Below are 24,823 nucleotides of genomic sequence, written 5' to 3' on the forward strand. Positions count from 1 at the left end.
CCACTGTTCCAAATAGGAAGTTGACTTCTCATATATGTTCCTATATAAGCCTGTATTTATGACTCCTTTGCTCCCAATCTACTTTAAAAGTTAACTTTGATACCAGATCTATTTTTGCTAGAGTTTTGATCTTAGAAGACACCTGGAACTTTTAGAAACCTACTGATACTTAGCACCCAATATCTGGTTTCCAGTTTCCTTGCACACTGAGTAATTTCACTATCAGAATTCAAGATTATTTTTTTTTTTTTAATTAAAAGGCCTTCCACAGAGATCAAACTAATGTGGTGGGGTTTTCATATGGCAAAGTTTTCATATGGCTACCATATGAACGTGTCTTGCAAGATAAAGGGGTGATAGGGGAGAGGGGAATATTTACTTCTCTTTCTGACACCTAGAACAGATCAAAGGCTGCATTTGCAAGCTTGCTTACAGAACTTAAATGTTATGCATTACGCATGCCGCACGCTAAGTTAAGCAGATACAAAAATTGGTTATTTCACAGTGCTTTTACTGACTAGCCCATTACATTTCTGAGATAATGAACAAATCAGTAAATGAAACACTAAACAAGAACATGAGAGATACTAAGCACTAGTTTCGATTTGGGAAAGCATATAGGAAGATTTTAAAGTAGATTCCGTTACTCATGTGAAATTTCACACTTTTATAGCAAATCAAACTTAATCTTAATCTTGTTTAATGTAAGGTTCATAGTAACATGCTACTTAATCCTCAAATTCATATTTTCAGTTAAGCCTGTTTATATTCTAGAATCGTCACTCTACTTAGCAGGATGAAATAAAATGAAAAAAATTACTTATGATAATACCAGTCTTAGCACTCCTCAGTTCCATCCTAGTTCATTAAGGTTACCACTAGTTCTTGAGACACACTAAATATGTTGAATTTATCAATCAGAATGAAAAAGACTGCCAGTGAAATGCATCAACTCCACATAGTTGTCTGATGTTTATTACTGTCTGATCGTCATTTCAGCTCTCACAATGTACATGCAATTATCCACTGCCAATCCAAAATAATCTGTTTTAATAATATTCTTATCTCTACTTGCATGGATTTCACAAATGCTGAGTTTATGCTTATTGTTTTAAGCCACAGAAACTAAGCAAAATCAGATTGAGTTTCTAGAATAGGAGGTTCCACACCAACAAGCAGACAAGAAAATGTACATAGTAACAAAAAATTGTATTTTCAAGGTTAGAAAGTTTGCAACCTGAGAAGTCAAACATTTACAATTTGCAGTGACACAAACAACTTCTTAGAGAAAAAAGCTAACATCAAAATTTTTTCCCTAACTTATTATCAAATGAATCCAGAAGATCAAATATGTTAAGTGATTTCCTACTATTTGTATGGGCCTACACTGCCCTACCTGTGATGGATAAAGAGCAGTTGCCCTTTTAAATTGCCCTAAGCATTTTAAGATTTCATCCTGACACTACCTTAGGATTGATTTTCTTTCAAACATCATATGATGTAAAGTCCACACAAGGACACTTTTGGAAAGCTCACATTGTGACCTACTGTTCACTAGCACTAAACATTTCATATTGGTCTAAATTCATTTAATATTTTTAACATTATATTGTTATAAATAAAGTGTTGGTCTTTTTATACTGCAGCAGTAAGCAAGCTGAATCCATCTATCAAGACCAATAACTTAATGGCATTCTTCCTTTGCCTTAACTCACGTGAGCTTGATTTTCAAAATAACTCATCCACACAGGTTAGTGCTCCTGCACTGTACCGCACATGATACTGTCCTCAAAATACTGTAAGTGCACAGTACTTGTCTCACAAACAGAGCTTGCAGCTAGTAAGCCAAGGCTACGTTAGTAATTGATAACTAAGCGAATATGAGATAACAAATATTTGAAAAGTCCATGGCTACTGATGTCTTGGTTCAAGCTATGGAACTCTCCAAACATCACTTCCATCACTTCCTAAGATTTACTTCAAGTTGGAATTTCTGCCAAAAGTCATTGTATTCATCATTTGATTCTCAGGGGAACACAGAGAATGAATAGGGGTTTGTTTCTTTTGAACATCACCTACTGTATTTAAATAACGCCTACTGCAATACTCACCTAAGTATAAGACTAGATCACCTCATATAGACTTAGACGTACTTGATGTAGGATACATTTACCATGCTTACATTTATTATGTGCCAGAACACCACCAATAGCCTAGGAAAAATCCCGATTACATTTCTTATTTCTCCTCCTGGGCTTGAGAGAAAGGCCATTAAGAAAGTTCTCAATACAGCAGTATCAAAGTACCAGACAGGATGTTTTTAAATCCCATAAGAGACACACAGAAGTGTTTAAAAATTATTTAATGAAAAGAGCAAATGTTATGAATGGTCATTTATAAGCACTGTTTCCTCTAGTTTGACAGAGAAGTGCCAAACATGAATGAAACGTAGTGGAATAGTTCCCAACACGCCATTTGACAAGAACTTCACTTTATCCTCATCTATCAGGAAGCTCTAGGACAAATAAGGAAGCTTCCAAGTGCAAGGTGAAGAAACATTAGTAATGCCAGCAAAGGGCAGGGCAAGCTCTAATGCAGCTGTTCCTAAGGAGAACTTCAAAGCACAGGCTGAGCACACTTTAGGGAACCCCTTGTGCAGCAGCCCCTTCACACACAAAACAACCCAAAGAGTGGTACAGAAATTCCCTGTGCTTGCCTAAGCCTGTTACCTATGAGAGCCTTTCACCATCAGGTTACTGCTTAAATCTTGTCCTGTCAGGTGTTTAATTCTAATTACAACAGTATTTCTGATTTTATAACAAATACCTTGGAAAAGGTAAAGCCATATATTTTTACAATAAAATAAAAATGGTCTGCAAAAAGATCATAAACAAAATGAGCCAAAATCTTGTAAAATGATTTTGTGGACATTGTTCTTGTGACTGCACTGTATTAACAAATATAGATATTCCTGATTTTAAATTAGTGACTTATTTAAAATAGAAATAACATCAAGATATGTTATCTGGAAAATGGATTTAAAAGCCAAGCCATTTTTGCAACTGCAGCTAACTAACTACATCATGAAGGAACGACATACCACTTTTATGAATCTGAAGAGTAGACCAGAATTCAAGAAAATATCATTTACTTTTTCTCATGAGCAAAACCAGTCAAATTTTAATTGTAACACCAAATCCTTTGCGTTGTTCAAACTGGGAATACCACCTAGGACTCCCAGCACACCAAGTGAAGTCTTTGATCTATCCTCTTCTCTCTTGTTAGAAGCACATCCATCATGCAATCAGCACACGTGCATGCAGATGTGTACACACACACAGCACCAACCATCACCATACTAATATTGAGGTACACCCAGAGGAAGGAAGGAATCTGGGGTGCAGAGCCAGACAGGATCTGATCCAGGTTATTTGACCTGGGACTGCTGGATGAGAATGCAGCTGTTCAGTCTCTGAAGTATTTTGAACTGGATATTTTACAGCTAATAAGACTTGCAAAGTATTCCAGGAATTCAAAGCACCAGGAAGAATGATGCATAATCATCTAATGCCACGGAACAGATTAGCTCCAGTGCTGGATCAGAAGCAACTCTGGATGTGCACGGCATGGAGTCCAGACTAATAAAACCTCCTGGAATCTGAAGAACTGTGCAGAGAGGCTCTCCAGGAGTCATATCAGCTCTAGCAATATCTGCATTGAGTCAAACTTATTAAGTCTGATCAGACACATGCTGACTGTACAGTCAGTCAATCTCCATACACTGCAACTCCCTCCATCTTCCAGATTACTTGAACCACTACTATGCATGGGAAATACGCCTTTGCACATTCTGTTTTGTTAGTCTGCTCCTCAAGTCCCCATAAGTAACCCATAAAAGCTGACCAACCACCAGCTGCGTACAATACTTCTCAACGTATAAGCAATGGGCCTCCAGGAGTCCATACATCACCTCCAAGGCAACCATGTAAGACCACCACACTAACATAATGTCCTCTCACTAGGCTCAAATGTATATTCACCTATGCTTCTGTTGGAAGATGTTTGGGAAGCTGTAAATGGTAAAGGCTAAAACCCCATATTTCCATATGCAGGAATTAACTTCAGAAGTGAACTACTGTTTCTTCTGAAACTACTATAAATGACTGGCATGCTTTTTGTAACTAAGATTGCTTAGAAAACTGAAAAATTCAGTCTAGGGTATAAGCTTATATAGAGTTTAATTATGTTTGGATACAATACGGTTTCATCCTCTGAAAACCCCTCATATAGAACCAGGCATATAAGTGGTTCAACTCTTTTAATCAGCTTATACAGGAATACAGAGTTCAAACTTCAGTGTATGAAGTACTGGGGTATTGCAGGAGCACTTCTATAAAATGTGTAACATGATATATAATAATGTTTGTAACATCATATATATGCATAATATCTCTACCCGCCACACTAGTTTTGCATGATAGCTTTATGTAACAAGACTTCATACTTACTACATGTACCCATGAGTTTTTAATAAAAGAAGAGTAACTCCTTCCTTCAACACTGTAGACAGCAAGACATGTCAGCATTATTTTGTAAGACATATACCTCAGGTTACTTGTTGACTATTATTCTGGATATTGCATGATGTTATTTTCAAGTCAGATATAAAATAAGATAGGCATGAAACAAGACAATACAATGACAGGTTACCTCCAAGAAGATAACTAAATATACCTTTAAAAGAAACTGGTGGGCTACGCACTGAGAAAGACTCACCTGCTGTTAACAGTCTGGTTAAAAGGGCTACTTTTCTGAAACAGTACTAAGTTACTTAATGGACAGGAAAAAAAAGACACAAGTAGCTTGGAGAGAAAAAGCTGCAAAAGAGACCAAGAAATCAGAAAACAAATAAAAACATTTTAAAAAAATTAAAACCCAAGAGACTTGCCTATTTTTCCCCAAAGACAGCCAGAGTCTTTCTTCCACAGCATTGTCAGGGACTGTATGCTGCAGCTAAAGTCACTCAAGATTTTTACAGGTGCTGGGCTGCAAGTTGGACTCAGGCACATAAAACCAGCTATTTTTAACCCTTCCTCTACTTTCTAACCTCTTAACTCTGCTTCATAGGAGTAATCTGAATTTGTTACTCAGCTAATATTTAGATCTGCCCAAGAGTATATTACAAGTATCAACTGCAGTTGGAACTGGAAAGAGTAAGGAGGTCACCATCAGAGGCAAAAAAGGACTTCTATGAGGGCCCAAACTATTCAGCATACTCATAGGTGACCTGAAAAGTTGTAGGTGTAAGGGACGACAAAATTTGTCGGTGACAAAGTAAAGGCTGATTACAAATTCCATAAAAAACTAATGGTTTTAGTGCCCGAATGGAAAAACGACATAAATTTTACCTGCAAGGAATTATATAACAGATATGCAAGGAAACAGATTTTTAAGTTCATACATACAACAGCAGTCTCCAACCTGAAGAACACTTCTCAGGAAGTAGACCCATGAAAACATCAACTCACTGCTCTGTAGCAATTCATAAAGCATATGTTACAAGTGATTAGAAGAGTAATGGATAACTTTATTATTTCTCTATGTAAATCCATGGTGTATCCACATGTTGAAGACTGAAAACTTTTGGAATTTCCACCTCAAAGAGGATTCCATAAGGTTCAGAGAAAGATGGCAAGGATGATCAGAGTTACAGAGCAGCTTCCATATTGGAACAAGTCAGTAGACAGAGACTCCCCACAAGGAAAACAGCTGAGGGAGAATATGCTAAAGGTCTGTACAATTATGAAGCAAGGGAAGGTGATAAAAAACAGTTGTTCTCACCTTTTGTAATACAAGAAAAAACTTGGAAGTATCAAATGTTGTTTACAGTAGCTTCGAAAAAAAACCGGCGTTAATTTTCCCACACAACATGCAGTTAAATTGTGTAACAACTGATTGTATATCATTAGTTGCTAGTTTATGTGGTTATAGAAGATAAACAACAAACATTAAGTAATATTAATTACAAAGACCCAATTGACAAATCAAGTGATCTCTGCCACAATATAATTTATATATTTGCTTTTTCTTCATTTGCTCTTCCTTAGAGAGTTGCAAAAGGAGACAGGATACTGGCTTACTTGTACTTTGGGCCTGAGCTAGTATGGCCATTATCTTCTGGCTTTTGACACTTTTTTGGTTGTTGTTGTTGTTCAGTTTCATCAGGAAAGAATTTAAACTCAATACCAGAAATTTTAATTTATACTCAACAATACAAATGTAGATTTTAAGCCTGTATTCAAAGCACTTCTGCAAAGCCTCTTTAGACTGTGAAGTTTGCCTGCTGCACAAATTCAATGTGTTCCCAATGTAAGGCTTAAAAAGACTATTTGAACATGAAGGAGTAAAGTAAAAGATTCATAATTACAGTTGCAATCAAGAGATAGGTATATGTGTACATGTGTATGTAGGCATATGTATGCATATCCATATATCTCTGTATATATCTCTATGAACATTACTTTCTCCTCATTTTATTTCAGCCAAAGCCCTTGTGTCCCAACTCTGACGTGCTCACATGCCTCCAAATAAGCTCTTTTGCTCCTCCTAGTTATATTGCATGCTGACTTCTGTTCTCATACAATGTAAATACATAAGTGTCTACACTTCACAGCTTTATCATGGTACAAACTGCATTTTCTTAGTTTATGATTCAGATAGCCTAAAATGCAGATTTATAGAATTTGTTACCTTTAAAAGTCACAAGAAGCATACATGCAACATTGTCCTCCAGTATATTATTGTTTTCTGTAGAGCAGCCACATATGGCATCAAACACAGTTTCAACAAAGGACAAACACTCCCTCTCACCTCCCAAAAATATTTTGCTCATATACATAACAAGTGCCAGTTTCTCCCCTTCCTCCCTCAGCCTACTGCCCTTTTGGGGGTTCCTATGTCCTGAAGGCAAAAGGATAGAGGGAAACAACTTCAACGTCAATCACGGACTATCAAGGGCCCTTAAAAAAAAAAACAATGGAGAAGTTACTAACTGTGAAATTCCTACCTTCCTGGCTCCAACCAGGCTAATAATATTTCTTCCTCTGTCTGAAGCTGGGACAGGAGAGAAACTTAACTCTTAAGATTCCCCTGAGTATTAAAAAACAGAGTAAAAAATGACCACTGGAACTTGGAAAGAGATAATGCTACCAGCCTAGAGATAGATTGAAGACATTTACCAGGACCATTCTATGAAATAAATGGAGGAAAAGACCTACACTTTACAAGGGTTATTTCTACCTTTATTATATTTTTGGTTTATTCCTTTTCTTGGCTTCTGGATAACTTCTGGATGAGGAAAGAATCTCAATTTTGATAGGAAAATCTTGAAGTTGTTTTCAAGCCAGAGGTCATGTTTTCTTGGAGGGCAAACTTTCTTTGGGGTACTGACTTCAGCTGCATCCCTCATGTTTACATGTTGGAAGGGTCACATCCAGTTCAGGTACTGTTGTCTCATGGAGTTCCACTCACAAGAAAAGCAAACAGGAGCTAAATCTAATCTATATCAAAGGCATGATCAGTATAGATGGAAAAGAACAAGATGCACATAGAACCGCAAGTAACATAGCAAGAAGTCAGCCAGCAGCTTCCCAGGTCTTTACCCTTTCCACCATGGGAGACAGTTTGTATTATGGTAAAGTGACTATTTTTTTTTTATCTGCCACTTCAGCCACATGTATTAAAGTCTTTAACTTGCTCAAGTTGCAACCATTTTAATCTTTTTTCAGGAAGAATCTAACCAGATTCTTTGCTACTGCAAATTATGAAGCAGAAAGCAATTTCAACAATCACGCAGCGTAATGCTCCTTACATGCAGAATATCCCTTCCTTCTCAAGGCTTTTATCACCATTGGAAGACTTCAGAAAGTTCAGAAGAATTTCAGGGTTCAGAATGCAAATAAACAGGTAAAAGAACATTTTAAATCTGAGAGACCTATGCATTCCTTATACAATTAATTTGGAAATTTGGGAACTATTTAATGCAATCACATTCCTTCCTGATATTTTTCAGCTCATGCATCACTATTTCTCTGTGAGTGAATAGATATTTTTTATGATCTGTAACATAGCACAGGTGGGTTTCAGGTATTATTTTTGTAGTGACTTCTCTCATTTATTTACACACAAGGTGTACAAACATGCTTAGTGTAGGTCTGACAGAGTAGCAACATTAACAGATCATATCAAATACAATTGTATCCAGTATTTTGAGAAGAAGCATTTTCAGCTTCATGCTTTGTTCTCGCAGCTGCAGAACAGTTTTACTCTGAGTAAGAAGGAAACTAAGGAAAATCCAAAGGCCCTTTTCTGCAAAGTTACAATGAGGGGATGCCCAGTAACTACATGAGAAATGTCCTCCATGCTCTCTTCAAAGCCTCCGAGAGGCACTCACCTCCTTCCCATGGAGTATGCAATCTGTATAGAAGCCCAATGTAAAAGTGATGCAAATGTTATTTATTCAAACCTGGGAAACTGTGCAATTTTCCAAGGCAATTCCATTTCTCACTATGCTACTGACTTGGTTTGAACATTTTGAATACTGTAACATCAGTAAAACGTGCTTCATGCAAATGACAAATATTCAAAGCATGAGCAGAAATCACCAAATTTACATGGCTATGGAAGAAAAAGGAAAGGACCTAGCTACTACTAGAAGATCTCACAACAAAAAGCTCTTATACACATCTTTATTTGCTATTTAAAATGTATCTTGCAGTATTATATTTACTAATACTATTCTTGTACAGTACTGAATGCATTCCACGCAGAAATTTAAGTTGATACTCAGGTTATGATATAAACTGTCATTTGTCTTCTTTAATATAGCAATTATCTAGCTTTAACCCCATGAACGTGTGTGATAACCATTGGCCTCCAAATTCTGTGTCTGCTTTTCCACTGAGCATCGACAGCTTTACCACCAAATCAAAGTACTGCATATTTGTCATGAAATAAGTAGCACTCCATTCCTTTCCACACAAGTTCACCAACTTTCAAATTTGATTTAACTTCTATATTCGCATTGCTACCTATTATACAACTCATTCCCCAACAGAAAATCAAAATTACAGTGCTTTTAATCTTTTAAAATGGTTAGTTAAAACTAACTAAGGGAGCAGTCCTGGTACTCCAGCCTTTACTATCCTGAAAATATCCAAGTAACTTTGGGTTCACTCCCCAGTTTGGTCATTTATTTTATTTCACACTCAAAACATCTGGGTCTCATTTTTGGCAATAAACAAGCTAGCTTTTTTCCCCTTTGTTATTAAGAGCTCTGTGGCATTGTCCGTGGAGAACAGCCTCAGGGAACATGATGTAGTTGAAGTAGTTTCTAAGAGTTACTTTAAGGGAGAAGCGGTTACATCACAAGCTTGGGCGTAACCAAGAAGCAATAAAAATGAATTAATGCATAACAGGAGACTCAGACAGAAAGACAAGAGTTATTGATCTCTAAGGAGTTACTAAGTTTTCTCTTTTAAACAGCACTGACTTGGGAAACAGTAAAGCAGGAGCACAGTCAATTTCATTCAATGGTTTCATCAGAAAATCCTATTAGCATCAAGAAATATGTTGTGGTCATTAATGTAACTTCTTCCCTTGCTTTGTATCGCTTCCTTTTTGTAAGGGAAAACAGTCACGATACAGCACCCATTAAAAAAGTCAACCTTGTCCATTACTTTCTGTCAGCACCTCTTTATATTACTACACTAGGAAACAAAGCCAGACAACATATAATGGAATTTCAATAAGGTTCCTACAATGAAGCAGAGTACAGCCATATTACAAGATTATGGTGTGGAATAAATGAACTTCTTTATTTATGTGACATGTTAGTACAGAAGCTTTTCCAAAAACTGAGCAAGATACCACTGCATGTCGCTAAGGGACTGTTTTTTTGAAGAAAACTGTTTACAACAGTTACAACTTTGAGATCCCTTATTACAAACATAGCAGACTGGGTGGTCCTGGTTCACATTTTCAAAGCTGTCAGAAGTAATAACCTTTATTAGTAACTTTTCATTAGACTGAAAAAGATTATCTGCCCTCTATGAGAAGCAGACTACATTTCTTTGTACAAAGCAGCAGCATATGAACTGGTAGCTCTATTATACTTTTTAGTTTTCAATATAAGAATCCTTTATTTATTTATAGGATCTCTTCATATGAAAAAATCTGACATTAAGATGGAGGAAAGAGCCAGTATGTAAGCATTACACACAGATTTCCTCTGGCTAGGAACAAACTAGTAACATAGGCAAAAAAAGTATGAGGAACAGGTTTAAATTTCAATGTTTTCCCAAAGCCAACATGAAGAAACAAAAAGGTCTAATACCATTCATGTATGCATTAAAGACTGAGATCAACACTCTATATCACACAGAAATGGACAGAAGTGTTAATACTGAATAATTGATGAAGGGAATACAGAATCTTAATTATCAGAGCGTGCTTATTAATGACAATGTCAACAACAAGAAAATCCTGTAAATCCAGAAGCAGCAAGCAAAAGTCCATGGACAATCTCTTAACTCAGTAACATATTTATAAAACCAACCAGTTACATTCATGCAGCATGGTAGTTTATATCTGCCTTTCTCAGCCTTTAACATACAAGAATTTACAATTTCTATTAACTATCATTCAAATAAAAAAAATAATAAACCCTCAAACACAGATGCTCTCTGCAGAAGCTGTCTGTTTTTCAGTTTCTGCAATGCTTTTAGTAAGTTCTCTTATTTCAAATCTAAAAAAAATTTAGGAATTCACACAAAATCTTCCAATTTTTGTATCTTCAAAACCCTAATACAGAATGAGAAAAAACGTAGTTACTTTCTCATTATTCCTCCACAGACTACATGAAAACAATAGGACTTTATCCAAGGAACATAAAGAGTCTATTGCAGTACCCCTAGATGTCCACCACTTTTAATACTTTTTGTACTTTTTAAATACAATTTTTGCAAAGGCAGCAATAGTAACATAGACATGGTTAAACCATTTTCTTACACCAGAGAGTAATCTCTCCAGGTCAAGGCTGAAGCCCTGTGATGAAAGCAAGAAGTAAATTTTAGCATGCACATCTCCAAGCCATGTTGCCCCTGCTGACAAGTCTTAAAAATTTATATTAATCAAACTAATCATTTCCAGAAGTCAGAAATAGCTGTGAATAATTAGCAAGAAAACTTGCAAGTAGAACTACTATTTCAATTTTTACCAGAAGAAATAGAACACTGTTCCTATTTGATCTCTTTTAATAACTCGATACCAGCCCAGCTCACCACACCTCTCCATATATAGTAAAGAATGCTTCTGTGGCAATGTGTTACTCCTTCCTCCCTGGGGCTATATGCCAAGCAGAACTATTAAAAAAGGAAGACTAGCAGAATCATCTCCTGCCTGAAATCATACTGGATGCTTAACAAAGGATGCATCCTCCAAAGCCAACAGAATGAGTATAAGGGAATAATTAAATGGAACAAAGAGCACACTGTACACTTGACTTACACTTGAGAACGAAAAAGCAGCTCTTGTGACTGCTTTATCAGAAGCCCGTGGGATTACCTATCGCAACTCATTCAAAGGACAGCTTCTCACTAGGAAGCCACAAAGGATAGGTAACCAGCCACAAAAATCCATTGTCATTAAAGAAGCTCATATCTAAAAATTGAGCACGCCCAGTTTCTGTGCTAATTACCTCTGATCCACTTCCACTTTCCCAGCAAGTTATCAAATGCAGGGGGTCAGTTTTTCTGAAGTGCTTCAGTACCTAACAGTTCCCATTTCTCTCTTGTATTCCTAATATAGTGCATCACACCTATCCCACTCAGAATTATCAAAAATTAAAATGTATACATAATATCCATAACATCTGCATGAACCCTAGAACCCTCTCCTCTTCTTGTGATCCTCATACTGTAACACCTTGAGACAAAGAGGAAGATCTGGAGAAGAGATCATCTCCAAGCAACTGAGAACATAATACTAACATAAAGTTAACAGTAAGCCAACATGAATTAGTTTGTTCTGTTCTGTATGGAAGGCTGCAGCTGTGGGTGAGCTCCAGTTCAATGGACACAGTTAAAATGGAGTTGTGCCAGAGGAAAAGCAAGATCAAGACTGTACTAATCTGACCAATGACAGAAAGGCTTCAAGACTTACATGTTCATATATTCTCCAAGAAAGAACTAAAAGATGTGAAGTACTTTGAATTCATCATCAATGTTTCACTCAGGAACAGGATTATTTTAAGGACTGCTGTGCTTGACAACATGAAATTCAGCCAGTAACACTTATGGTATTTCTAAAACAGCAAGCAGTATAACCCTTCTAATATGAGGAAGCTCAAAGAAGCAAAACTCTTTTGATAAAATTATTTAAGCTAAACAAAGTTCATCCAAATTCTTCCAGACCAGCAATGCAGAAGTTCTTACCCAACAGTAACGCAGACCTTTAAGTATTTCCTACAGACCCTGGAGAAATGACTGCTAAATCCGTAAGTGTTTTGCTTAAGCAAATACTCCCATAAATCTTCATCACGTATAAAAAACTGCTAAAATCAAACAAGCAAGCCACAGAAAAGAATAATGTTTAAAACCTCTGATGTAACATTCAATGCTGATCAGCTATTCCAACTGAATTACGGTTACATTGTAGTGCAAGTGTCATTATTCCATTTGCTTTGTAACCATCACTTTCAGAAGCTTAAGAATCCTGTGGTTACAGAACCTCTTGTCTACATAAATGAGACCAAAATTTGTTTTTCCATGAGTTCTTATAGGTCAGTGACCTCCTGTGAAAATGTTTTTGATGAAACCAGGCTCGTTTATTATCATATTGTTAAAATAAACCTCTTTGTTTTGTAGCCCTGGTCAGACGTACTAATGCAAACCAAAACCAACTCACTGAAGCATGCATCCTGCTTTCTTGCTAGCTGCCCTTTGCCTCTCTTGCACTTTTGCTGTGTTTGGATTCCTCCTGTGCAGACCTATTGACAGAGCTGCTAATGGCTTCCTTCAGAAAAGAGGTGCCAATTTTTTTTTTTTTTAATGTTTACAAAAGAAATAAAAGCTTCACTCTTGCATCAGCAATAACAAAAAAGTTTGCCTGTCCAGCAACGGCTGACTAATATGTAACTATATAATTACGTGCTACAGACAGACATAGTAAACTATGAAATTTGAGGATATTATTGCCCTCTAGGAGTCCACAGTACATAAACACAGTTATTGGGAACTATCATTTTCCCAAATGCATATACCCAAATAGAAGATATAACCACTACACATCTACAAATCTACACATCTTCAAAGAATCATTGTAAGTGGTTTCTCACAACTACTTCATTCACTGAATAGTCCCCAAAGGGTAAGGAAGTGACGGCTACTGTATCATCTAAAAATTTATTCCAACAACAGTCCCCCCCAAAAAAAACCACATAAAGAAATATAGTTGTTCTTCACTTGACTTATGGATGAGAGAGTGGCAGGGATTAATCTTTGAACTAGTTTATCACTATTACAGGCTTAAGAAATTTTTTGCTAAATAAAGATGGTCCAGTATAAACACAAATTTTTCAGGAAATGTATACACCTGTGTTAAGCAGCACATAGTGCAGAGGACTGACAAATCGCTAGCTGATCAAGGCATACACTTGTTCCTTTTTACCTGTTCTTTCCATTTTATCTCCAGATTGTGTGCACAAGATCTAGCTCATGCAAGTTATTTATCAATAGTAGAAGGCAAAGAATGAAATTTCTACTGTTTAAGTATGTTTGTGCCACTCACATCAACTACAGTTCCAAAAAAGGTGTCTTTCTGATGTGCGAGGACACACATATTATCAAACCTACTGTTGATAGATATGGAGCAAGTTTTACCAAGTTGACTGTGGGTTTCTTTCCTGAATTAATCTGCAACTACTTTTTCAGTCCTGAAACTTCAAGCGCAGCAATCACAGAATTTTGTGGCAAACTGACAATTTGCCATATTTTTAATAGGGTAATAGAAAAGGACAAGGTAACTTTTACTTTTTTCTCAAATTATCATAAGAAATATAAACTATTTCCAAGCATATAACCCGTGTGTCAAACAATGGCTCATCTGTGTACAAAGACAATTACACATATTTCAATGCTTGAAATAATGCTTGACTAATTTTGTTAAAAGCTACTTATATGCTTTAAAATAAGGAAAAAACCCAACCTCAAGATCCCAAGTGCAGATGCCTCTCATCCGAGGTAACACCATGCAGAGTACCTTACATGGCTAAGCACTATTGTTTTTCAAGTATGCAATGCCCACAGAATGACAAGGTATGCCTCCAAAAAAGGCCCAAATACATTTTTTCATGTTAAAGCTTTTCTTACTCTTCTATAAGAGTCATGTTTCCAGTGAAGTTTCTAAAAATTATCTGACCTTTTCACAATGCAGCTTAAACTACTTAAATATTTTGAAATAGAAATGTGGCCAGCTTTATCAAGACACTAAACAGGAATCTGACTTTACACATAGGCAAAAAGCAGACTGGGTACCTCTCAGAATTACCAGGTTTGGCTTCTACAAGTTGTTTCATGCTTATTATTTTTTCCACCACAGTATTACTACACCGGTGATCTATACTTACACTTGAACCACTGTGTCTCGGAAAAAAACCCCAAGTTCTACCTGTAAGTCCCTTATTGACATGAAAAGGTAAACGCTAATTAATCTTGAGATACTGACATGGACATTACAGAAGCATGCATATATATCGCATGCTCACTATGTTGCACAATTATACAATATCAAGTTCTAACCTTGAATATAATATATATTCTTAGGCTGTTAGTAGCTTGCCCCCAAAACACTTTCTATTTTGCCTTTCTGAAAAATAGCGTGAATTCTTTTGTTTCAAAGTTATAGTGATACCTCAGCCCTGTGGTAAATCTTTTGAATGAAATTCAGTAAGTTCTTATGAATAACTACTGACCAAACCTGTGACTACAGTTTTTGTTACACAAATACAATTTTTTTTGAACATGCGTTATTCTGTCTTGCACTTGGGACCAAACAACTTTTCAGAGTTGCAAGAAGTTGCACTGGCATTTAAAGTGGACAACTGCTAGTTCTTAGAAAGCTTTAATGGACCAAGACCCTAGCAATTAACATCACACACAGCTGGACTACTTTGTAACAGTCAACAGCAAAAGATTCTCAAGGAAAGGCTAAAACTTACAGTTGCACTAGATAGGAAATCAACAAAAATCAAATGGAAATTCATGTATCTTGGACTTCAAAAATGTTAGGATGATCTTAAAGCTTTAAGGACACTTCATTCTGGGATGCGCATTTACTACTCACACTACATATGAAAGATGATTTATCATTACTGGACAGTATCATTCTGCTATAGGCAAAACAAAGTAACATTTTCCTGAAAATTTAATATAAATGATAGAGTACATTATTCACTATATGAAGTGATTATCTGCATTAAATAGGCCATACTTCAGTCCCATTTTCTTTGGTCCTTAACTGTTGTGAGAAGCTTGACTCTATATGGAAATGTATGTACTGGAGATCTGATAACATTCCTTTCCAACAAGAACAACTTTTTGGACTAATACTTGCAAATTCCCCTTCCCCCACAACAATTTTATATTGACTGTATATTTGAATTGTGGGAACAGCAAAGAGAGAATTCTTTTTAAAAAAAAAAAAAAACTTTCCTGACCATATCTAGTATGTCATTTACAGAAATGACTAATGTTTCTCTAAATTACTGGCAGTTAAGTAGTGTAAGAAAAATAAATTTCAGTGAAATCTTCCAGAGTAGCCAGTGCACAATACTGACAGATAAGTGAAGTATGTGAGCCATATCTGGGGAACATTTATGTTGACTGTTTGAGCCAAGAGCAGCACATAAAGCTGAATCAAAAGCAATACAAAATTAATGAGCTTCCTTCTTCCCTTCCAAGAACTAATCAAGGTGAGCTGTCAGCTTGAGCCAAGATGTGACTCGGTAAGATATAGCACTTATATTCCTCCCCAATATTTTACTGAAGTGTACTATTCACGCTCAAGCTGTCAATATCTATTTTACTATTTTACTTTTTATTTGTAGACACACACACCCCATATATATACCAAGAACTACCATGTTCTTGCTACTGTTTTTGTCCTGTGTGATTCTAAATGTAAACTGAGGTATCAACCACACAGCTAAGTAATCCACCATTTGCATGTTGTATAGCAGTTTCCATCATATCTCATGAATAAAATTTGTACCTATTATTTTATTTTCTCATTATCATCCACATTTTTCAGGGAAGCTGCTGATTTTGCCTGGGGTTTTGTTAAGAAAGTCTTATAGGAAACAGGAACTCCTTATTGGTGACTTGACAGCACTCTTTTAATATATCTCAGATATCCGGCATGAGCTTCTTAGTGGGGTGAAGTGCAGCTGGAAGTGCATTAAACACCTCTGCTCTAGACATGAAAAAGCAGTGGAACTTTCTGAAGTGGCTCAACCCTCTCTATGAAAAGGACAGCATATCCCTAAAACCTAAATTGTAGGCAGCTAGTTCAGTAGAAACAGAATAAGGCCTGGAAAAGATAAGTAGTTTAGTTTCTTGCAACAGATGAAAATCAGAAACCATCCAGTACTGGAACTGACTTACAGTCCACCTAGATCAGTATCCTATTTCCAACAGTGGCAACACGCAGATGCGTACAGAGGCATAAGCATAGGGCAAGCATGTACAATACTCCTCTACCAGCTTTGCTAGCTTTGAACCTTTTTCAGCTAGACTTCTTAGCTGGATGGAGATTTTGCATATTTAGTGGCCCTCAATGCATATCTCTTTCACAAACATAGCCAGCCTTCTGATGACTATCTGTGAACTTCTATTTTAGTCTTTTATGAGCTCCAACGTTTTAGGATTTCCCTACACCACCACCACCCTGCCCATTTCCCTGTTCTTCAACCCTGAATTGCATTTACTGTATGATTTCACAGTCACTCTGTCTCATAAGGTGCTTCTACAATTCCTCAGAGTGCGCATTTGGATTAAAACTGACCATGAAGGAGTTTTCTGGAAGGCTATATAAGGGTGATGAGAGATGGAGTGGCTTGGGTCTCAGTCACTCTGCTAACAGAGTTAATATTTATCATGCAGATTATTTTACAGATAACTCCAAGAGCACGAGAGGCAAATTCATACAAGTTGTTCTTTAAGAAGGAAGGGACAAGGCTTGAGGTCTTGGCTCATAGTTTAGCCAGTCAAATGAGTCAAGCCAGCTCCAAAATGTTCTGTCTGGCTGGAAACGATACCTATGGTTTGGAGGACTGGTGAATCTATCTACCAGTAACTGGAAAGATTTAATGGAGAGTACCAAGATTATATTCAGAGAAGAGACTGTCAGCTCTAAGAATGAGTTATAAACATCCCAGGTTTAAAGTTACCACATCCACGAGCACACAGAGACAACTCTTTCCCCTCGGAAGAAAGGAAAAGCATTGGTGAAGACTAGTTACACACAAAAGATAGCAGAACAGTTCTGTGGTAAGACATTGGCTGTGTGGGGAACAGCAAATCACTCTGTTTTTACAATACGTGAAAAGATGGCACAAGATAGATGATCACGGCACTCAGACTAGCACTGCATGGTGCAACAAAAGCATGGTGGAATAATGAGAAAGCAGAAGTAACGACAGAGACCAGTAAAACCTGTAGTAATCCAAGCCCGGAAAAGAAACCCAAGAAGCACCTCTCAGGCAGATGCCCAAAGAACCGCACGATACCACAGGAAGATGCCACATATCACTGTGATGAATTTGCACACAGCAAATACATGAACACTTACGGAGTCAACTTTTTTCTTCACGTGGACATTAGAAACCAAGAGCTTTTGCTTGGCTTCTGCCACACATGATGAACTAGAACTCAAACACAGCTCTCATGATGTCACTCTGGGACAGCCATTCTTTGAGACTAAGACAAAAGGTAGAGACAGGGAGTATGATTTCCTGCACTCTGTAGAAAGGGTAAGTGTATACTCCTCCAGAGTACAAGTGACATAGAGAAGATTTAGTCTTCCTCTAGACTTCTGGTTCTGAGTCAGAAGCAGGATCAGACTGTGGAATTCTTTTTGTGCAGTAAGTTGATGAAGGAATTCGTGAACTTAGAAAGCTGCTATACAAGGGTGTTGCTGCTACTCTACTGCTATCAGCATCAGAAAATTACGCAGACTACTAAAAGTAGTTATAATAATTTGGTCCTCACTTAAGCAGTAAAAACCACATTATGGCCACTTGAAAGGGAAGACCCACACCCCAAAACAACACAATTCTGGAAGAAAGTAGTAAGGCTGTATCCATGCAAGTTAAATCAGTCATTCCAAACAAATTCATAATTTTCCCATATATTTTTCAGAGAGATTATCTGAAAGGAAAGCCTTGGGCCAAACCCCAAACTGGAGAGTAAAAAGGAATGGAAGTGACTCAAATAACACTAGGAAGATTCTGCAGTACGGCATGCTCCATTCTCCAGGACTGTTCCATTGGCATCCAGGAATAAAACCAATAGCACCCCTTCAGATACTCACACCCAAAACATTCTAGCTCATCACAATGTAAACAGTCACACAGACAGTCACTTGAAAGGCAATGCTAAACTTTTCTTGAAAATGCAAGGTAAAAGAGACTGCTTTTTCAGATGTTGGTTATAGGATTCCTTTTTTTTTTTTTAAACTGTAATAATTTATCAGAAGATATGGGACAAGCATTATTAACAATATTAATTAAATATTAACCAGCATCAATAAATATTACTTGCAGTCATCAGCCAATGCAGCAAGGAGCTTCATATTGCTAGCTCACAGATGCAGGCAGCGCAAGAAGTAAGTATTAGTCTATTCTTCAAATCAGGAGAACAAGAACACACTTGAAAGCATCACAAACTGAATGTCAGTTTTTTATATTCTTTGCCAGCTCCCGTAAAGAGTGGTTAAGTTTACAACTGGTCTCTGTTAGAAACTGGTTTCCCTCATTTACAAAAGATTACATCACTGACACAGACTGTGATCTGGGATTAGACAGGTTCATTTTAACCTATTGATGGTGGGTTGTTGCAGCAGTAATTCTGCCCAGTATCAAAGATTAACTGAAGTTTTGACATATGCTACACCCACTTCCTCAGGAATCAATGGGGGATGCTACTGTCTTTGGTATGAATGCAAAGACACCATAGCTTCAAGATGCTTCAAGCTGCCCCAAATTACCATTCACACCCTCCTTAGAGGGGAAAGGCCAAGTGTAAAGAGCTGTCTTGGGAGCAGGATACAGGCAAAAGGTTATCGTTTCCCACTCCTAAATCACCACTTGTTCCTGGGGAGTTTGGTAGCAAACCTGGTAGTACACCAACTTACGCATGGTAGTTTGAGGAAGAGGGAAGTATGCAAGTAATAAAATTGATTAAATATCAGACCACAGTTTTAAATCCATTTTAGTGTGTCTTTGTTCTCTAGCATTTCCAGAGAAGCATTTTATGATCACCGATTTCCAATTAGATATGTTATCCATAATGTCATAGGGAAACGGAGACACAAAACAATAAAGCTTTTTTCTGAAAGGTTACATTCAAACTGTCTTACATATTTACAAATCCATATGGCTTCATAAATAACTGTAGCGTATGCAGTTCCAGAAAAACATATAAACTGCACACACTGCAAACCTTGTATAAACACTATAGATTTGTCCACGCTGCCAAAGATCTGCAATAAGCTTTTGTTTACAACAGCAAAGAACTGTCCAATGCTTTTATTATTTTGCCTGCTACTCTGAAGCACTTAGCAATTTTTCCACTCAGCATGTTAATTATGGAAGATGCTTTTTGTATTACATGATTTATTTAAAGCCTGTTCAATCTCAGTTTATGAAATCCAGATTGTGAAGCATCACATAACAATTTATTCTTCTCCTTAGCATCTTTGGTCACTAACAGCAATTTTACAGTACACTGTGCCAAATAAATATACTTTAATACCTTAATCAAGCATTTAGGAAGCTGCTTACGAAGACTCAATGCACAGTAGCATCTCTGCAGTTAAAGGTCAAATACAATTTCCATTTAGACCTCTGTCTTAGCACGCACAGAACCAAAACCATAAACGTATATGCTAAGGTTAAAATCTGGATTCTAGGTTTGTTTTTTTTTTAAACTAATTATTTTTCCCAACTTTGAAAAGATTTGATTTGGCCATGCTTATACATTTCCCCCCCTGCTTTAAACAACAAAAACACATTTTTAGTGTTTTCAGATGTTGAGATCTTTTATACTAGCTAAAGACACTAATTTGAGTAGAATGAACCAGCCATCAGCCAAAGTCCAGTCTTTTGAAGATAATACAGCTACGTGACAATTTCTGGCAGTTGGCCGTGGAAAAGTCAGGATCAGTTGGTGTCTTACATCCTGCCTCATTTTTCACATAAATGTGTGACATACATCTGGCTGAAATTTCAGTTCATCTTTTAGGCCCACCAGTATGCCTTTTTATTCTTGATCCTCTTCACATACGAAATTTCATAATCATTTTATCTTAAAATCATACCCTGTGTAAACAGCAAAGCATACAGCTGAAATGCTAAAATCCAAAATAAATTGTGCCAGTATAGCACTGTGTTTGTATGGGCATACGCACACTACTTCCAACCACAGAAAACAAAACCAGAAAGAGGATCAAAGTCAGACCTTTTTCAGTTAACTATTATGAAAAAAACGCAGAAGGGAACTAGAAAAAAAGAACTACATTTTCTGAAACCTACCGTACACCAACAGGCACAGGTGTTGTTCTAAAATTGTTACCCTGCTTCTGGCAAGGGGGGCAGACTATCAAAATTTACAACTGGCACTTTCGAGTGTCAGCAGAACATTTCCATAGCTTCTTAAGCACTTATTGAACATATGCACATATCTGCCCTGCAAAGTCTATCATTCAACATCAATTAGTAGGATTTTTTGGAAAGCAGCACTTCAGAGCCAAAGGAAAGGCGATAGCTAGAGAAGCCTGGGAGAAGCTAAGAAGCCGGGAGGAGCCATACTGAAGTCGTTCTAGCACCTCAGACATACAAGTCACATTGACACGTAGGCTCTACAAGCTTTATTTAGTTTCTCCACTTCAGTATTACACTGCACAAGAGCACTGCTGGTTTGTCTAAGGCTCAACAACAGTACAACGCATAGAAGGTAGTAAGCTATACGCACGGATTATAACTATTAATGTTGTCTCTTAACTGCTTGACTTTTTATGGTCAGCTACCTCACCACTAATCTTTGTGTTTTGGAATAAAACTATATAAACTTGTTGGAATAAAACCACTGGAAACATTTCTGGTTTTCCACTATGGTGAGTACCACTGGATCTTCTCAAGAATTCTGAATCTTAGGACTCAGCAGAACAACTTATACTAAAAACACTGAATTTTGCTAAGAGGCAATGATTAAAATTAATGTGTATTTGGAAAGCTGAGTAAAAATATGCCAAAGTAAGAAGTTGCTTCTACCTTCCACATAATTTCTCAACTTTGTGCTGTCATTTTAACATAACTTGCATTACGTGCTTCCTTCAACTGATATTGCCAGACTTTATTAAGCTAATATACAATTTTGACCATATCCTGCCCTATATCTGAATAATGCCTTTAGATGCTCCATTGATATTGTGAGCATTAATATCCCACAAAAAAAAAAGAAAAAAAAAAAAACAGAGTAAAATCCAAATAACTAGAGAGTCATCATCATGGTGTTTTTGGCAGCAGTGGCTAACAGCTTTACAGACATTTTATTTAAAATTTACTTAGACTGTTATGCAGGACATTTCAAAGGAAATTCTGCTAATTTACTCAGTTAATAATGATGGATTTGCTTCAATATCTAGACAAGTGAAAATGTATTGAGCTAAAATAATACTCACCTAAGGTTATGCCCTTGGAATGATTACCACAGGGCAGGGAGTGGAACAATATACTTCCACTGTTACTTTGAATGAAAGACCTTTATGTATGGTATTTTGCCAGGAATAGAAATTACTCCTGTTTTTTAAAGTCCAACCCAATGCAGCTGCTTTGTTTAAAAAGAAGTTAATGATTACTTTTGCATCCACTTCAATAGATCAAAAAAGAACTTTATTCCAAAATTGAAGCAATATAAGCAATTTTTATTTGTTATTTGAAAGAAATTAAATGGAAAAAAGCCAGTTTTTTTTCAAATCAACCATCATACTTTCTTCATTAACATTTTGCAATGTTTGACAATAAAATAGCTTTAATATTACCTAAAATGTTGCAATTTAGCCTTTATAAGTTACACCAAACTTTCCACAGTTCATTCTCCAAAGCCTACTGACTCATAGCAAAAAAATTAGATTTATAGTTTTGTCCTAAAAATGATTTAAGCTGAAATACCAAAAAGTTGCAAGTTTCCAGGCTTCCCTTTCATACTACATTCATTTAGGAAATATTTTTATGACAGGCAATCCTAAAAGAGAAGCAGATATGCAGTATATTTAACAGGCCAAGTTAAGAGTTTGCACAGGAAAAAAAAAAAGTAAGACTTTCAAACATCACATACTTAAACAGACACTATTAAAGGTATCATATTTCCTAACTTCTGGTTTCAGAAAATACATTATTTTCATTTGCTAACAGAGCAGGCTTTACAGAAAAACAACACATTAAGATGAGTATCATTTCTGGTTACTAATAGCTAGCCCTTCTCCCAGATTTTTTTCAAAACTCATTTCATAGTTTAACTAAATCTATCTAAATAGAGATATGAGAAAGATTTTATATATATATATATATATATATACAGATATATATACACATATACACACACATATACAAAATGAGCTTAAAACTAGGACATGGTAGTTAGGACACTGACTCTCAAAAATGAGTTATAATGTGAATAAACTTTTCTACAGTGTCAGGCTATGCTTAATTTTGGAAAACTATCTGGTTATTATTTTTACTGCCCAAGAAATGTGAATTAAGTCAGCTATGGCAAAACTCTTGTCCTGAAAGTGCTTTCTAATTGAATATAGGTACCAGGAACTGAAAAAATGGGTTATAATCAGAATTTAAAACTCATCTCCCTTATTGCCATAAATGGAGCTTTGTAATTCAAGACAAAAATCTTGAGTAAATTCATTTAAAAAGTTCAACACACTAGTTAAACAACTTAAATGCAAATCTAATCCTGAGATCATCTGAAACAGTTTTAGTACAGCACACGCTCATTACTCCAGACTTCTCTTAACAATTGCTAGCAGGAACTTAAGTCTCAAAAGCTGCTTTAGAAAATATCAATTAGAAAATACCAAGTCCTACAACAAATGCCTTGCAGATAACTGAGTTAACAATCAAGCATAAAAAAACCTGCTTCTCCATTTAACAAACAGACATTCCAAACCAGCATGCGATTTTGTTCTAGTCAGCTACCTCTAACAGAGAATAATTCCCAGAAGTATTTCAGTATTACAGAGATTTTGTTCTGCTCCCATCATAAGCAGACAAAATTAACCTAGCTTCATGATAATGCTAAATGCACCCAACTAAGAGTAGCAACTGGATATAGCATTATTTTTGTACTTTTTGATATTTAATTTTATAGTCTTGCAGGGCCAGCAGTTTTCTATAAATCAGATTCTGTATTAAGAGACCTCTTATATTCACCTTTTTAAAAAAAAAAATGTAATTGCTATCAAAAGCAGCGGAAATCTACAGTCTTTTCTCCACTAAGTCTACCCTGATACCCCAGAATCCACTAGTATTAGTGGCATTATGCAACTTTAAAGGTAACAAAGCTAATCAGAAAATTAAGTCTAAAGGCAGTTTTAGAAATACCATGGTTCTTAAAGGAGACAACTGCAACTTCCATTAGCATAGAATATTTTATATATCTATTTGTATTTTTATTTTTGTATTTGTGTTTGTATTTTTATTTGTATATATACAATATATAGTAATATGAAATTATTATAAACAAATCTTTCTTCACCTACATATCAATTTTAAGAGTTGCCCAGATAATGTCCTTTTGATAATGTTGGTAAGATTCTGGTGTCACTGACAGTTCTGTTTTCTCGGCAAGCAGTTGTACATTTTATTTCAAGTATTCGCTATCATGCAATATAAATTCAACTGTATTTAAGAGCATACTTTAATTTAGGCAGGTACCCATCTGTCTCTTTCCTAAAGGAAATTGATTTTTTAATCATGAAATATCATGAATGACCATTAACAGTGAGGTAGAAAAACTGTAGATTTTCCATAGGTATATAAGCAGAGATACTTACAGCCGTTCAAGTTGTTTTAGATCTTGAAATGCTCCACGTTCTATCACACTAATCTGATTTTCTTCCAAGTGTCTGCAATTCCAGAAATACCAGTTAATCTTTAGACAAAAGAATAAAAGACCTTCCCCACTTCTCTTCACACATGCTACAAAATTGCTTTTCACAGAAGTACCAGTAACAGTTATAATTAGAGATTATTAAAAAAAATCTGGACAGAACAGCACTGTTTCTCTTGGTGACTAACAGGAAAGAGATTCAAAAATTGCCTCCTGACTGCCAGGTTTGGTAAACATTTTTGTTCCTAAACTTTTTAAACCATAACCAATATGCTCAGAAAGGTGTTGGTCTAGGGGCTGATTGTTACATCCTTAGTATAAAACTCTTAGTTTACGTAATGTAACTGAGACAACTGACTCCTATAGCC

The 24,823-nt window shown here is 36.2% G+C and overlaps 1 protein-coding gene across 2 annotated transcripts in view; it reads right to left on the bottom strand.

Moving 5' to 3' along the window:
• SLIT3 (slit guidance ligand 3) overlaps positions 1–24,823 on the bottom strand; it is a 543,690-nt gene that overhangs the window by 487,486 nt on the left and 31,381 nt on the right. For both annotated transcript variants that reach the window (XM_075509986.1, XM_075509985.1), the window contains one exon: positions 24,400–24,471. In XM_075509986.1, coding sequence (XP_075366101.1) covers positions 24,400–24,471 — 72 coding nt within the window. The remainder of the gene's footprint in view (positions 1–24,399; positions 24,472–24,823) is intronic.

This window comes from Mycteria americana, chromosome 8 (genome assembly GCF_035582795.1).
Source record: "Mycteria americana isolate JAX WOST 10 ecotype Jacksonville Zoo and Gardens chromosome 8, USCA_MyAme_1.0, whole genome shotgun sequence".
NCBI classification, from domain to species: Eukaryota; Metazoa; Chordata; class Aves; order Ciconiiformes; family Ciconiidae; genus Mycteria; species Mycteria americana.